The sequence below is a fragment of the Monodon monoceros genome, unplaced genomic scaffold (genome assembly GCF_005190385.1).
Source record: "Monodon monoceros isolate NGI ecotype Baffin Bay Population unplaced genomic scaffold, NGI_Narwhal_1 Super_Scaffold_12, whole genome shotgun sequence".
Classification (NCBI taxonomy): domain Eukaryota; kingdom Metazoa; phylum Chordata; class Mammalia; order Artiodactyla; family Monodontidae; genus Monodon; species Monodon monoceros.
In genome coordinates, this window is record NW_021703768.1 from 887,976 (window position 1) to 900,478 (window position 12,503).

General features: G+C 66.8%; 1 protein-coding gene across 3 annotated transcripts in view; it reads right to left on the minus strand.

The window, feature by feature from the left end:
- Positions 1-287: 287 nt before the first annotated feature.
- Positions 288-12,503, minus strand: part of AGRN (agrin) — a 32,571-nt gene continuing 20,355 nt past the window's right edge. Inside the window, exons 9-37 of one of the 3 annotated variants that reach the window (XM_029216958.1) lie at positions 12,263-12,457; positions 11,910-12,110; positions 11,679-11,827; positions 11,486-11,591; positions 10,652-10,768; positions 10,405-10,569; positions 10,106-10,249; positions 9,875-9,999; positions 9,694-9,799; positions 9,296-9,601; positions 9,079-9,216; positions 8,501-8,628; positions 8,232-8,346; positions 8,034-8,153; positions 7,569-7,916; positions 7,151-7,343; positions 6,822-7,037; positions 6,126-6,355; positions 5,899-6,033; positions 5,704-5,800; positions 5,434-5,598; positions 5,225-5,336; positions 4,621-4,737; positions 4,301-4,493; positions 4,131-4,218; positions 2,669-2,893; positions 2,322-2,429; positions 2,072-2,175; positions 288-1,719 (exon numbers count right to left, since the gene is read on the minus strand). In XM_029216958.1, the coding sequence (XP_029072791.1) occupies positions 1,562-1,719; positions 2,072-2,175; positions 2,322-2,429; positions 2,669-2,893; positions 4,131-4,218; positions 4,301-4,493; positions 4,621-4,737; positions 5,225-5,336; positions 5,434-5,598; positions 5,704-5,800; positions 5,899-6,033; positions 6,126-6,355; positions 6,822-7,037; positions 7,151-7,343; positions 7,569-7,916; positions 8,034-8,153; positions 8,232-8,346; positions 8,501-8,628; positions 9,079-9,216; positions 9,296-9,601; positions 9,694-9,799; positions 9,875-9,999; positions 10,106-10,249; positions 10,405-10,569; positions 10,652-10,768; positions 11,486-11,591; positions 11,679-11,827; positions 11,910-12,110; positions 12,263-12,457 (4,604 nt within the window). In that variant the 3' untranslated portion in view covers positions 288-1,561. Of the gene's footprint in view, positions 1,720-2,071; positions 2,268-2,321; positions 2,430-2,668; positions 2,894-4,130; positions 4,219-4,300; positions 4,494-4,620; positions 4,738-5,224; positions 5,337-5,433; positions 5,599-5,703; positions 5,801-5,898; positions 6,034-6,125; positions 6,356-6,821; positions 7,038-7,150; positions 7,344-7,568; positions 7,917-8,033; positions 8,154-8,231; positions 8,347-8,500; positions 8,629-9,078; positions 9,217-9,295; positions 9,602-9,693; positions 9,800-9,874; positions 10,000-10,105; positions 10,250-10,404; positions 10,570-10,651; positions 10,769-11,485; positions 11,592-11,678; positions 11,828-11,909; positions 12,111-12,262; positions 12,458-12,503 lie in introns of all 3 variants that reach the window. The other 2 variants (XR_003792687.1, XM_029216959.1) reach the window with 2 other exon arrangements.

Consider the following 12,503-nt stretch of genomic DNA (forward strand, 5'->3'; position numbering starts at 1 on the left):
CTAAGGAGGCGACCTGGGCTGCAGGCCTCACGGGCCCCCCCGGCCAGCCCCTTGCACAACAGTGTGCGCACTCGCCGCTCAGGGTCTCCTCGCCAAAAGCAGCCCCCACCCCAGCACAGGACCCCCTCCTCCATCCAGAGCCACCTGAGGGGGCTTGAAGCCTGCATGCCACCATGAAGCTCAGCGAGGAGCTCCCGGGACAGGAACTGGCCGGGTGGGCGAGCGCAGGGCCAGGCGGGGTTGAGCGCTGTGGTGTTGGTGTGGACAGATGCAAGCACCTCTTGCAAGTGTTCAGACTTTATTTCACGGTGATTGACACAAACACAAATTGGAGTTAGTAACAGGACTTCTGAGGCTCCTGCAGCCTCTGAGCCTGACAGCCTGGCTGGGCTGGGGGAGGGGCTGGGGGAGGGGCTGCCACCCCTGCCAGGACAGGTGAGGGCGGCTGGGGGGACGGGACCAGATGAGACCTAACATTGCAGTTTAAGGTGTCTCTGGCTTTGCAGCCATCTCTGCCACCCCGCACCTGCCCCTTGCTGTTGCCTAGACGCCCAGCCCGCCCCCGGTCACTCCTGGATAAGGACAACCCCTCCTCACACCACAACTGGACAGATTTGCTGTGCGGCGTCCTCAGCTGCCCTCGGGCCAGGACAGGAAAGACAACAGCCCTGCCACCCCAGCTGTCAAATAAAACCAGTACATAAAGACTCTGCGGTTGGTGGCCAGGCCTGGACGTGCATCCTCAGGAGGGGATGCTGGCCCCCCCCCAGGCAGGCAGGCAGTGACGTCCTCCACGTCACAAGTGGCCCCACGCCCTCTCAGGGTTCCTCGTGGGGCCTTGGGGGGAGGAGGGGGGACACAGCCATGTCCAGGGTGGCTGGGTGGATGGGCAGGGCCAGCTGCGGGCCAGGGTGCCCTGAACAGGCCTGTGCCCGGCCTCTGCTCTCCAGTGCCCTGGGAAAGGTGGACTCAGCTGGAGGGAGGGGCACAGCATGGCCTCAACAGTGACATTGTTTCACAGGACTGGCATAGGGGGCCTGGGTTCAGCGGGCCCTGGTGAGGCTGGTCCCACCCAACATAGGCAGGGAGGAGGGGCGGCTCAGATGGGAACCCAGAGAGGCCCCATGGGGCTTGCACAGAGGAAGGGCACCCTAAACCCTACAGTGCCTACCTGCTCTGGGGACACAGGCCTCGCCAGATGGAACATGGGCAATGTATGTATGCGGGGCCTGCCGACAGGCTGGAGAACACAGGGGCCAGCACAAGTGGATACTTGGGGAAGGCACAGCCTGAGAGGCCAGGACACGGTGTCCCAAGGCAGAGGGGCACGCCCCAAGGCTGCTGAGTGAGCCAAGCCCTCCATGTGCAGCATTCCTCCCCCAACCCCTTGGAGTCCCTTGGCACCAAGTCTGTCTCTGCAGCGCGCCTGCCTGGACGGGAGGGAGGCCGGGCCAGCAGTCCCTCCGGCTGACACATAGGCAAGAAAATCATATCAAAAAAGCAACAAGTTTACAAAAATAGAAAATAATTACAGCAGGGTGGGTCGTGGCTGCATTGTGGCTCACGGGGCAGGACAGGGCCGAAGGTCCGGCTTGGTGACGGCATCCTCCAGCAGGTTCAGCGGGCGCCGACCCACCACCACGTCCCGCAGGCAGCCTACGAAGCCCGTGCCGTAGGCCTTGGGCAGGGCCTGGCCCACAGGCAGCTTCTCTAGGCCACCTGCAGGAAGACAGAGGAAAGGTCACTGGGCTCAGTGACAGGCAGGCCGGACACTGGCGGGCAGAGGGCCCCACTGCATCTGAATGACCAGGTGAGTTACCTGCAGCCTGCCAGTGCCCGGGGGTGACCAGGGGACCAGCAGACGAGCTCCAGCCTCCTGGCCCCACACCACCCAGGGCACGGCAGGGGCTAAGACAGGAGGGGAGAGGGCCCCACCCCAGCCAGCCCATCTGCTGTCCTGGATAGCACTGACACGGGTGCCACTCTTCGTTGTCAGCCCCAGGGGATGGGACCTGTCCCTCAGAGACCCTTCGCTGTCCCTCCCCTGGCTTCCCCCTGACCAATCACTCACCCAACCACAGGGCTCCATCTGTGTCCAGCTGCGTGGCACCCAGTGGGGAGGAACCAGTCACAGGGGCCTCATTGCCCACCTGAAGGGAGCCTTCCCTCTGTTCCCTGGGGGCGTGGTGGGTGGGGTGAGGCCATCAGGTGGCTCCAGGTCCTCCATCCTCCAGGTCCCTCCATCCCTTTCGCCCCAACACCACACCCTGGGGACCGTCACCAAGTGTCACCCCTGGGGGCCAGGATGGAGTGGCACTGACCCCGGGAGAGCACGAGATGGCCAAGGGCAGGGGGACCTCCTGTGGGTCAAGCTTTGCTGGAGGGGACGGCCAAGGCTCAGACCAGAGGGACATATCCCCAGCCGGCGTCTGGGTAGAGCGGGGAAACCCCTTTCAGATCAGGGGTTCCCTGGCCATCACTGCTTCTCCTGTACCCTCTCATCCCTCCTCCCATGCTGGCAGTGACCTCAGGTCGGGCCACCAGCCCTCCTCGCCCTCCTCCCCCTACCAAACTCCTACCCTAGCCACGAGTGGCCAGGCATGCCCTGGCCGGGCAAGTCCAGGCAGCACCCGCTGCTATTCTCGGTGGCCCCAGGCTCCCTGCTGACCTGTGTGCCCTGACCCGCAACCAGCGGTTGGTGCTGACTGGTACGGTGGAGCGCAGCACCATGGGCTGGGAGCCCAGGTCGTAAGCCAGTTGCAGGCGCCCGTCCACGATGGCCAGTGCGATGTAGTCGGCCCGCTCTGCGGCTTTGCCACTCCACAGCACCAGCCCCTGCGTGGCCTCGGTGCGCAGGCTCAGCTCAAAGTAGTTGCTCTGTAGCGCCTTCTCGCTGGTGGGCAGAGGGCTGGTCAGGACCTCTTGGGAGGGTGGCGGGGACGGGGTAGGGGTGGTAGGAAGGTGAGGGGCATGGCTACAGAGGCCATAAGGGCTAGTGGTGCCACCGGGGCAGCTGGATGGGCAGGTGGTGGACACCATCAGTGGGACAGATGGGCCGAGAGATGGATGGTGGGAGGTGGGGCCAGACGGGCAATCAGAGGAGTGAGGTGGACAGACACAGGGACAGCTCGGCAGAGAGATGCTCAGAGAGATGGGAAGGCAACAGGCAGACGGCAGGGGCCAGGGGCCACTGCTCACCTGGGAAGTGCCCTGGAATCCGGAGTTTCAGGGCTTAGATGCAGGAAGAGAGGGAGGCAGGTGAGCAGGGGCACAGACAGGCTGTAGTGTGGGGTGGGGCGGGACCCAGCAGCAGCCCCTCCCCACTCCCCGTCTCCACCAGTGGAAGGCGGGCGGAGCAAGCATCCACGGGAGACACACAGGACCCTGGGGTGTCGGCTCCACCCACCACAGAGCCCGGGCCATGACACACATGCAACACACATGGGCAGACACAGAGCTGGTAGGTACGGCCCAGGCCAGGTGCAGGGGAAACAGCTGGGGCACGGGCGACAAGGAACGAAGACCGAGGGCCCCTGGTCGGGAGAGACCCCCGGATGGCCCCCCATACACGCGGGTGTGCGCACACACGGGAGCACATGGACTCGTGTGCACACTGAGACACACGTGCTCGTGTATGCACACAGACACGTGGGCACGAATGTGCACGTTTGCAAGTGTGTGCACGCACGCACGCCGTGCCGGTGCCACGCGGCGAGGGGAGTAGTTGCAGGGGGCATTCCACGCATCTGGGAAGGGGCGGCTCCCCACTTTCAAGCGGGGAAACGGAGCCCCGGCAGCACCAACAGCTCCCCCGAAGCCCCGTCCTCCTCCACTGGGGATGGAAAGTTCTGCCCTCGCCCACCCTTGGGATGTGCTGCCCGGTGGGTGGGGAGCAGAGGATGGTGACAGTGAGGGTGGAGGCGGAGCTACTTACGCTGGGATCTCATTGGTCAGTTCGCTTGGAATCAAAGAGACAGAGACAGTGAGAAGGAAGGAGGGTGGAGGAGGGGCGGAGGTGGGCACAGAGCCGGGGCCGGAGTGGAGGGTCCCGCAGCTAGCCCTGTGCGGCTGCGCAGACAGGACCAGAGAGCGGAGGGCGGAGGGGCGCCTGGCTCCGGAGGGCACACTACCTCTCCGCCACGGCGTTGAGGTACTCGATGTAGGTCCGTCCGTCAAAGGCCAGTGTGTCCAAGTCCCCGGCCGACTTCTCAATCAGGCCTGAGAGACAGCGGGGTGAGTGCGGCCTCGGGCAGGCTCCCCCTGCCCCGTCCAGCCTTGGCCCTGTGCCAGAAGCACTCACCCTTCTCGCAGTGCAGCCCTGAGAAGCCCCCAGGACACAGGCACTCGTAGGAGGCCTCCCGAGGGAGACAGGAGGCCCCGTTGAGGCAAGGGTGACCCTCGGCCTGGGTACAAGGGTGGTCTGCAAAGGACGAGACACCCACCGCCCGCACCACGTGCTCCCGGGTCAGCAGCTGGCGGCCGTTCAGGGAGACCTGGGGACGGGAGTGAGAGCCTCTGTCCAGCCTGCCCGGACGGCCCCCATCCCAGGAGGACAGAAGCCCTCTCTGGGATGGGCCCTTCCTCGAGACTGTACCATGGCACCGCCCCCGCCCCACGTACCAGCTGGATGGCACCATCCAAGCCAGAGGACACGGCGGCTGCCCGGGCCAGCTTGCTGAAGTCAGGGGCCCCCCCTACGTAGAGCGGCTCCTTCAGGTTGAGGACAGTGTGCGGCACCTGGGGGGAAGTGCAGCGGGGTGAGGGGTGTGGAGCCCACCCACCGGGCAGGGCAGGAACAGCTCGAGCCCCAGACCAGGGCCCGCCCGCCGGTGATGACCCACCCCGCGCCCTCCAGCCTGCTGGAAGCAGCGTTCATCACAGACACGGCCACACGGGCTTAGTGGGGGCGGAGCTACGCTAGGGGCGGAGGCGGCAGAAGAGGAAGGAGGCAGGATGAGAGGAGACGGTACCTTGCGGGATTTCTGGCATCCGAAGAGCGGAGAGCGGAGAGCGGAGGGCGGAGAGCGGAGAGCGAGCGGGGTGGGGTTGCAGAGCGAGGGCCAGGGAGCAGTGAGAGCAGAGAGGAGACACAGACAGAGGCCCAGGGCAGAGGAGAGAAAACAGTCCAGTGAGATCGGGCTATGGGGCGGGGCCGCGCGCCTCCCGGGAGGGGGAGGGCGGCGGCGAGCAGCGGGGCAGCCCTGGAGACACTCGCTCAGCTCACCGGGGACTCCCCCAGCACACGGGGCCCATCATCGACCCGCATGGCTCCTTTGCGTCCGTTTCGCTCCAGGGAGACCCTGGTCCAGGCGCCCAGGGCCACTGGCTCCTTGCTCCTGGAGAGGGGGGGGGGGGCGCCGTGAGCGCACTGGGGCTCTGCCGGCCTGCCCGGCAGGGGCCTGAGGCCGGCCCCCTGCACCCCGTGCGGCCCACCTGATGACCGCTGCCCCCTTGCCCAAGTCGTAGCGGAACTCCAGGACACGGTCGTGCAGTGCCAGCGACACGAAGTCGCCCTTGCCGTCTGTCTTCTGCCCGTTGTAGAGGAGCAGGCCGCTGGGGCCCCGGGCCAGGAACACCACCTCCAGCGCCATCTTCTCCCTGGGGTCACATGAGGGCAGGCAGGGGTGTTTCGATGCCCCCTCACCCCATGGCTGGATGGGGTTGGGAGCCGCTTCCCCTCATCGACCCCTCTGCCCAACTGACCCCAGGTCCCGCTCAAAGGTGTGCAGGCCTTTCAGCTCCAGGTAGGAGAAGCTGCTGAAGTCGGCCAGGAAAGGCTGGCTATTCTCGCGCTCTGAGACTGCGAGGACAGGAGAGGATCACACAGGGTGCCGGGCCCTGACCCCAGAGCCCCAGAGCCCCCACCGCCCTCCCTGCCCTGAGCGCCGCTGTCCCCACCTGTCTGGCAGAGGCTGCCCTCCCGGCCCCGAGGGCACTCGCACTTGGCCTCGCCCTGGGGCAGCACGCGGCAGGGGGCTGCCCCATGGCAGGGGTTCGGCTGACAAGGGTCCTTCTCGTCAGCACAGGTCGGGCCTGGAAGGAGGCAGGTTGGGGTCCCGGGAGGCCTGAGTCCCAAGCACAGACACACAAGTCCCCCCAGCACACGGCCCAGGGCCCGCCCTCACCAAAGCGGCCGGGTAGGCACCGACAGTGGAACATGCCGGCCTCCAGGGCCTGGCACGGGGCCCCGCCGAGGCAGGGGTTAGGCACACAGGGGTGGTCCCCGCACTCGCCCACTCCAGAGCTTCGGGTCGCAGACCCCTGCCAGTTGCTCAGCTCCAGCTGCTGGTTGTTGACGTCCAGCAAGCGGATGCAGCCCCTAAGCCCAACGCCGACAGAGGTCCGCTCGAGCACCCTGCCACCGAGATGAGAGGGTCAGGGGTCACAGGCCAGAGACCAGAGCTGTCTGTCCTCTCTCACAACCAGCTGTGACACTGGCGTCCCTCAGTCAGCCGGGGTCGTGAGTCAGGGCTGCTACCTGTCCCCGACCCCTCTTTTGGTCCTCACAAGATGGACAGTCAACCCACAGAATCAGGAGGCGGGTTGAGCTGAGTCAAGGGTCTGGACTGAAGGTCAGGGCCAGCCCAGCCCCTCCTTGGTGATTACATGGCAGCTTGGTCCTCAGCATCAGGACAGAATCAGGATCACGGTCAAGGGCTGGGGCTGAGGCCAGCGTCACAGCCGTAGGCCACACCCACACTTCCAACCCCTTTGTTATCCACAGGGAGCTTGGACCTCCTGGATGCCACCCCAAGAGTCAGGGATCAGGGCCAAGGTCGGGGGTCTGCGGTCAGGGCCACACCACCCTCCTCCATGCTCACACGGAAGCCTGGTCCTCTGGGACGCCACCCACAAAAAGGTCCATGTCCAGGTTGAGGCCGTCAGTGCCACTGGGGCTCTGGCCCAGGACAGGGGTCTCACCATCCACCGAGAGAGTGCCCTGGCGCCAGTGCCGAGACAGCTCCAGGTGATGCCACCGGCCGGGCTGCACGGGCACTGAGCTGGTCAGCACCGCGGGCCCCGAACCTGTGTCGAACCTGGGGGGCGGGAACAGGCGCTTGGGACAGCCAAACGGAGCCAGGACCACGGGCTGGCCCTGCCCCCCAACCCCCACCCTCATCCCTGACCCCCCCAACCGCCCGCCACCCACCTGAGCTGCACGCGGCCCCCCAGCAGCGCCAGTGCCAGGAAGTCCTTGCCCCGGACATTGCCGTTATACAGTAGCAGACCCTGGGGCTCCAGCGCCCGGAATTCAAGCGCCAGGCGCAGGGTGTGGTAGGCACGGAGGGTAGGGAAGGCCAGGAAGGAGTGGCCCCCGAAGGCCGGCACGGAGGGGCGCGGTGCTGCAGGAGACGGAGGGGCAGTGGAGGACACAGAGGGCCCGGCTGCCCGGGCTCTGACTGCCGGTCCGAAACCCCCAGCCCTGTCCCCAGCGCTGGGCCAGGGAGTCCAACCGGCCGCTCACCCCAGCCTGGCCCCCCTGCCCGGCCCCCCACTCCCGGCGGCCCGGCCCTCCCCAACCTGGCCCCCTCTGCCTCCCTGCCCCTCCCCCGCGTGGATGACCTTACCCTGCTCGCAGACAGCGCCCCCCCTGCCCGCTGTGCAGCGGCAGGTGAAGTCTCCACCTGAGCCCTGGTCCTGGCAGGTCCCCCCGTGGAGGCAGGGCTGGGAGTCACAGGGCCTTGGGGGCTGCTGGATGCCTGGGGGCGAGGGCCGGTGTGCAGGCATACGGCTAGGGGCAGGGGTGGGGGGCTGGCGCGCGGTGAAGGGCACTGTGATCCTGCTGACGGGCCGGCTTGTGTGACTGGGATAGAGGGCCCGAGGGGTCACAGCTGAAGGTGGCAGGCGGGCCACAGTGGTGGCTCTGGCTGTGGCTGCAGCAGGGGTGGCTCCCGTGAAGAACGCAGGAAACCAGTCTGGGGGTAGGGGAAGCTGTCAGGATCCGCAAGGAGCAGGGATCCCAAGCGCAGTGCGCGGCGTGGGGGACGGAGGGTGGGGACAAGCTGTGGCTGGCGGCTGGACCAGGCTCTCACCGAAGTCCATGAACCGCACGTGTTCCTGCAGAGGCCGCCTCACGCCCAGGGACCGGCGCCTGGATGCCTGGATCTGCCGGACCAGGGCCTGGCACACATCGGGTGCCCTGAAGGCTGTGGCTGGGGAGGAGGGACCCTGAGCATGGTGGAGGTCAGGGCAGCCCCCCACTTCCCGGGGGGACTGGGGTGGGGGCTCACTGGGGTCGAAGTGCACATCCACGATGGCTCGGACGGAGTTGCCGGGCCCCAAGTCCCGCAGGCGGACACTTCGAAAGTCCTTCTTAAGGTCCGAGTTCCGGAAGAGGTCATCCAGCTGCGGGTGGAGAGTGAGTTAGGGCTCCGGGAAGCTGCCCAGGCTGGACCGTTGGGCCCTCCTCCCGCCCCCACAGCGCTTCTCTGGGTCTGTCCTGGGAAAAAGGCCAGTGGCTCGGTAGGGGCTGCCACCCTGGCCACGGCCCCACACTTACCGCGCTCTCGATGCTCCTGGCCGTCTCCCCAAACAGCTCGGACTTGGGGTCGGCCATCTCCGGCGTGTAGAACAGCTCCTGCCCCTCGACCCCCTCGAGCTCCAGCACACCCTGGAACACCTTGGTGGCTGCGGGGGAGGGAGCAGTGAGGTCCTGCCCGGCACCTGCCTGGCCTCTGGGCCAGCCGAGGGCACAGGCCCCAGCAGTGAGCCATGTGGGGTGCAGGGCAGGTGGTGGTTAGTCAGATGGTCATGAGGTTAGTGCGGACCCCGGGGCAGGGCTGGCATCGGTTACCAGACAGACTCCTCGGAGCAGTGCCCCAGGCCGGCTTGCAACAGGAAAAACAGGTTAGCCACGGGGTCCTGGGCACCCACGCGTGTGCGGGGGCCGAGAACACACGTTATGTGTGCACGTACTGAATCCCCAAGACCGCTTGCACATGTGTGCTAAAATCAGAAGATCACAAAGCCTGGGTGCCCACCTGCTGGACAGGCCTGTGGCCGGGAGGAGAGACAGCATCTCTGGATGTGTCCAGGCCATTCCACACGCTCCACCCAGGCCCCCGGCCACCCACTCACCAGGACAGTTGGAGCCCTCTGCGTCCAGTGAGGGTGTCTTGCCATCTGAGCAGCAGCCCATAGGCGAGTTGTAGCAGGAAGCCCTCTCCATGGGTGGCCCGGGGGTCCCAGCGCTGTCTCTCTCAGGGGGCTCGAGTCCTGGGGAGGTGCCGTCTGAGCCCAGCCCCAGGTGCAGCCCTCCTGGGCCCTGCCCCCACGTCCCGGAGCCTGTGCTCACCTCCTGAGCCAGCCGCACTGGCCTCCAAGTCACCACTCAGCTCCTCGTCACCGCTCCCATCGGCGCTGCCAAAGGCAGATGTGACGAGGCTGGCTGCCGGGGAGGCGGCCGTGGGAGGCATGGTCAGCACAGGCCTTGCAGAGGTCCTGGGGACGCTGGCAGTGGTCCAAGGTTGCGATGCGGGTCGAGCGGTACTGCTGGGAGCCAGGGAGAGGGCGCTGGGTGGAGGCAGCAGCGCCTTGCTCAGGTCAAGCCCTGAGAGGGCCACAGAGGCAGATGTCGGACGGGGGCCGGAAGTGATGTCTTCTGTAAGGAGAGGAGATTCCAGGTGGCGGGACTGGTGGTCAGAGCGGGGTCAGGCCTTCCTGGTCAGTCTGGGGCAGTGGGTGAGGCCTTACCCTGGCAAGGGCCGAGGCTCTGGATAGAGATGTCCAAGCCCTGGCGGCAGGCAATGGTCCTCAGCTGGCACTCGTCGCCATAGGTGACTCCATCTGACCCACAGACCTGGGGCACAGGACACGGATGCTGGGGGGAGGCCCCTCCGCACCCCTGCCACCCTCCACACTACCCATCCCTCACCTTGGTAGCATTGGCCCCTGGACAGGCAGGTGTTGGGCACATGCAGTGGGCGGAGCCAGCTTCCTCCACGCAGGACGCCCCGAACTCACAAGGCATCTCAGCACAGGTCTTGGGTGCCGGGGAGTCTGGGGCACAGACACGGGAGAGCCCACTGGCTCAGGAAACCCCGTCCCTATGACGGCCTCATCCCCAGCACAGGGGGCCAGGGGCAGTGCCAGGTCTGGCCCTCACCTGTCTCACAGCCAGCAGGGCCCAGGGCACGGCCGTCTGGACACTGCCCGCACCTGGGTCCAGCCACCCCGGGCTTACAGGAGCACAGCCCGGTCATCTGTTCACAGTCGTCCCGCACAGCCCCCTGGGGGTCACAGCTGCAGGCTGGGAGGCAGGGGAGGAGGCTGAGACCTGTGCCCGGCTTCCCCGCAGGCTCCAGGGCCTGGCCCAGCCCCTGCCAGCGGGGATGAGGAAAGCAGGGACAGGGTGGGCAGGCAGCAGTGCTCAGCTGGGGACCGATCGTGGGCCCCGTCACTCACGGGTACAGCCACTCCGGCCATCAGTGACAATGCCACGGAAGTTCCAGAAGCCGGGCTCGCAGCGGTCACACTTGAGGCCCCCCACGCCCGGACGGCAGGAGCACTGGCCTGTGGCCGGGTCACAGGTGCCACCGTAGGAGCCGTGGGGGTTGCACTGGCACGAGCCTGCAAGGCCAGGGCAAGGCAGGGTCACCGCAACTGCGTGGCTCTGCCTGGCTGCGGGTCAGGGCCAGGCTCGGGTACTCACTGGGGCAGCCGGCCAGGCCCACGCCCCGGGCAGCAGTGATGTTGTCCAGGCAGCAGCCGTAGGGGCTCTGAGCGCAGTGCAGGGGAACCGCAGGCAGCAGCGGGGCCAAGGTGGGGGCTGCAGGGAGGGGCAGGGGTTGAGATGCCAGGCAGGGCCAGATGCTCCACCTGGGCACGGCCCCTCTGCCTCGACCGCCCCCGCCCTCACCACTCAGCCCTCCAGATGCCGGCTCCCACCAGGGCCTGTGGGTCTGCAGCTCGGGTCACAGGCGGGAACCCCATACCGCACATGAGAACGATAACGTGTCTGCACACCGAGTACCAGCAACATGTGAAACGCCCACAGATCGTGGACGTGAAGCTCCGTGCACACACATACAACCAGAGCCACATGCTCGGATGAGCAGGCCTCTGCAAGGTGGCAGGCACACACGCACACCACATTCCCCCGCGCACAGACACATACAGGAGAACTGGTGCGTGCACAAAGATTCAACGATTGCCGGTCACCATCAGTCTCCCAGAAGAAGAAGTGCCTGGAGGGTGGGCCTCACTGGTTCACTGATGCCCCCTTGCACAGAGTAGGTGCTCAGTGCACACTTGCTGAGCGGCAGGCACACACGTCCACGTACCACAGCTGCACAAATGCGGATATACACTAACAGCACACACTGCAAACACGATACACGTGTTCACACACGCCCACCACAGCATCCACGCAACAACTTCGGACAAGACATGGACCCCCACAAGCCTCACACCCGTGGGCACACGTACCTTTGAACAGGCACATGTGTGCCCACACACAGCCGGACACGCCCGCACGCCCACTCACCACTGCAGGCTCCCTGGGCCACGACGTACAGCTCTGGCCGCGATTCACACCTGGCCTTCTTCAGCTCACACTCGGTGCGGTAGGTGACCCCGTCCGAGCCGCACACCTGCAGGAAGGGTGTCAGGGCAGGTGTGGGCGGCCACGGCCCCTGCCTCACTGCCCAGTGGGAGTCAGGGGAGGGGGGGGGCCTCACCGGGCTCCTCAGGACGCTCCGGCAGCTGAAGTCGCAGACGCACGGCCCGTCCTCTGAGTCCTCGTCCCAGATGCCGCCTCGCTGCCGGCACAGCTCCTGTCCACACTCACCGTGCTCTCCAGAGCCCGAGCCTCCCGAGCCGCACTCGGCTGCAGGGAGGAGGCCAGGTCATCTCGGGGTCCCGGCCGAGGCTGGCGCCCAGCAGCCCACACCAGCTGCCCCCGAGCCTACCCTGCTCACACGGCCCCACCCGGGCCTCCTCTATCTGCATCTGCTGCTGGCAGGCCGCCTCGCGGAGCTCGCAGGAACTGCGGTAGGTCACGCCGTCGCTGCCACACACGGGGCCGGGCGGAGGGCGCTCGCACCGGGGACACACGCACCGCCCCGCCGAGCACACGGCCCCGAAGGCGCACACTGTGTCTCCGCAGGTCTCTGCAGAAGGCGGGGCCGGGTGGGGGCTCAGCTGATACTGGGTGGAGGAGGCACGGGACCACAGCCCGCCGGGCGCCCCCAGCCCCACTCACGGCAGGGTCCAGCCGAGGCCACGGGACCACAGCCCGCCGGGCGCCCCCAGCCCCACTCACCGCAGGGTCCAGCCGAGGCCACGTGCAGGCCGATCTGGCGTGTGCAGGCGTGCACGTGCAGCTCACACTCGCTGGCATATGTGCGCCCGTCAGAGCCACACACGGGCTGGGCCGAGGCCACGCACTCGGAGGGGCATACGCAGCGCCCGGTCTCAGCCTCGCACAGGGCTCCAAAGCGGCACTGCCCACAGCGGTCTGGGGAGGAGGCTCCATCACCACGGTGACGAGGACGGCCACCCCC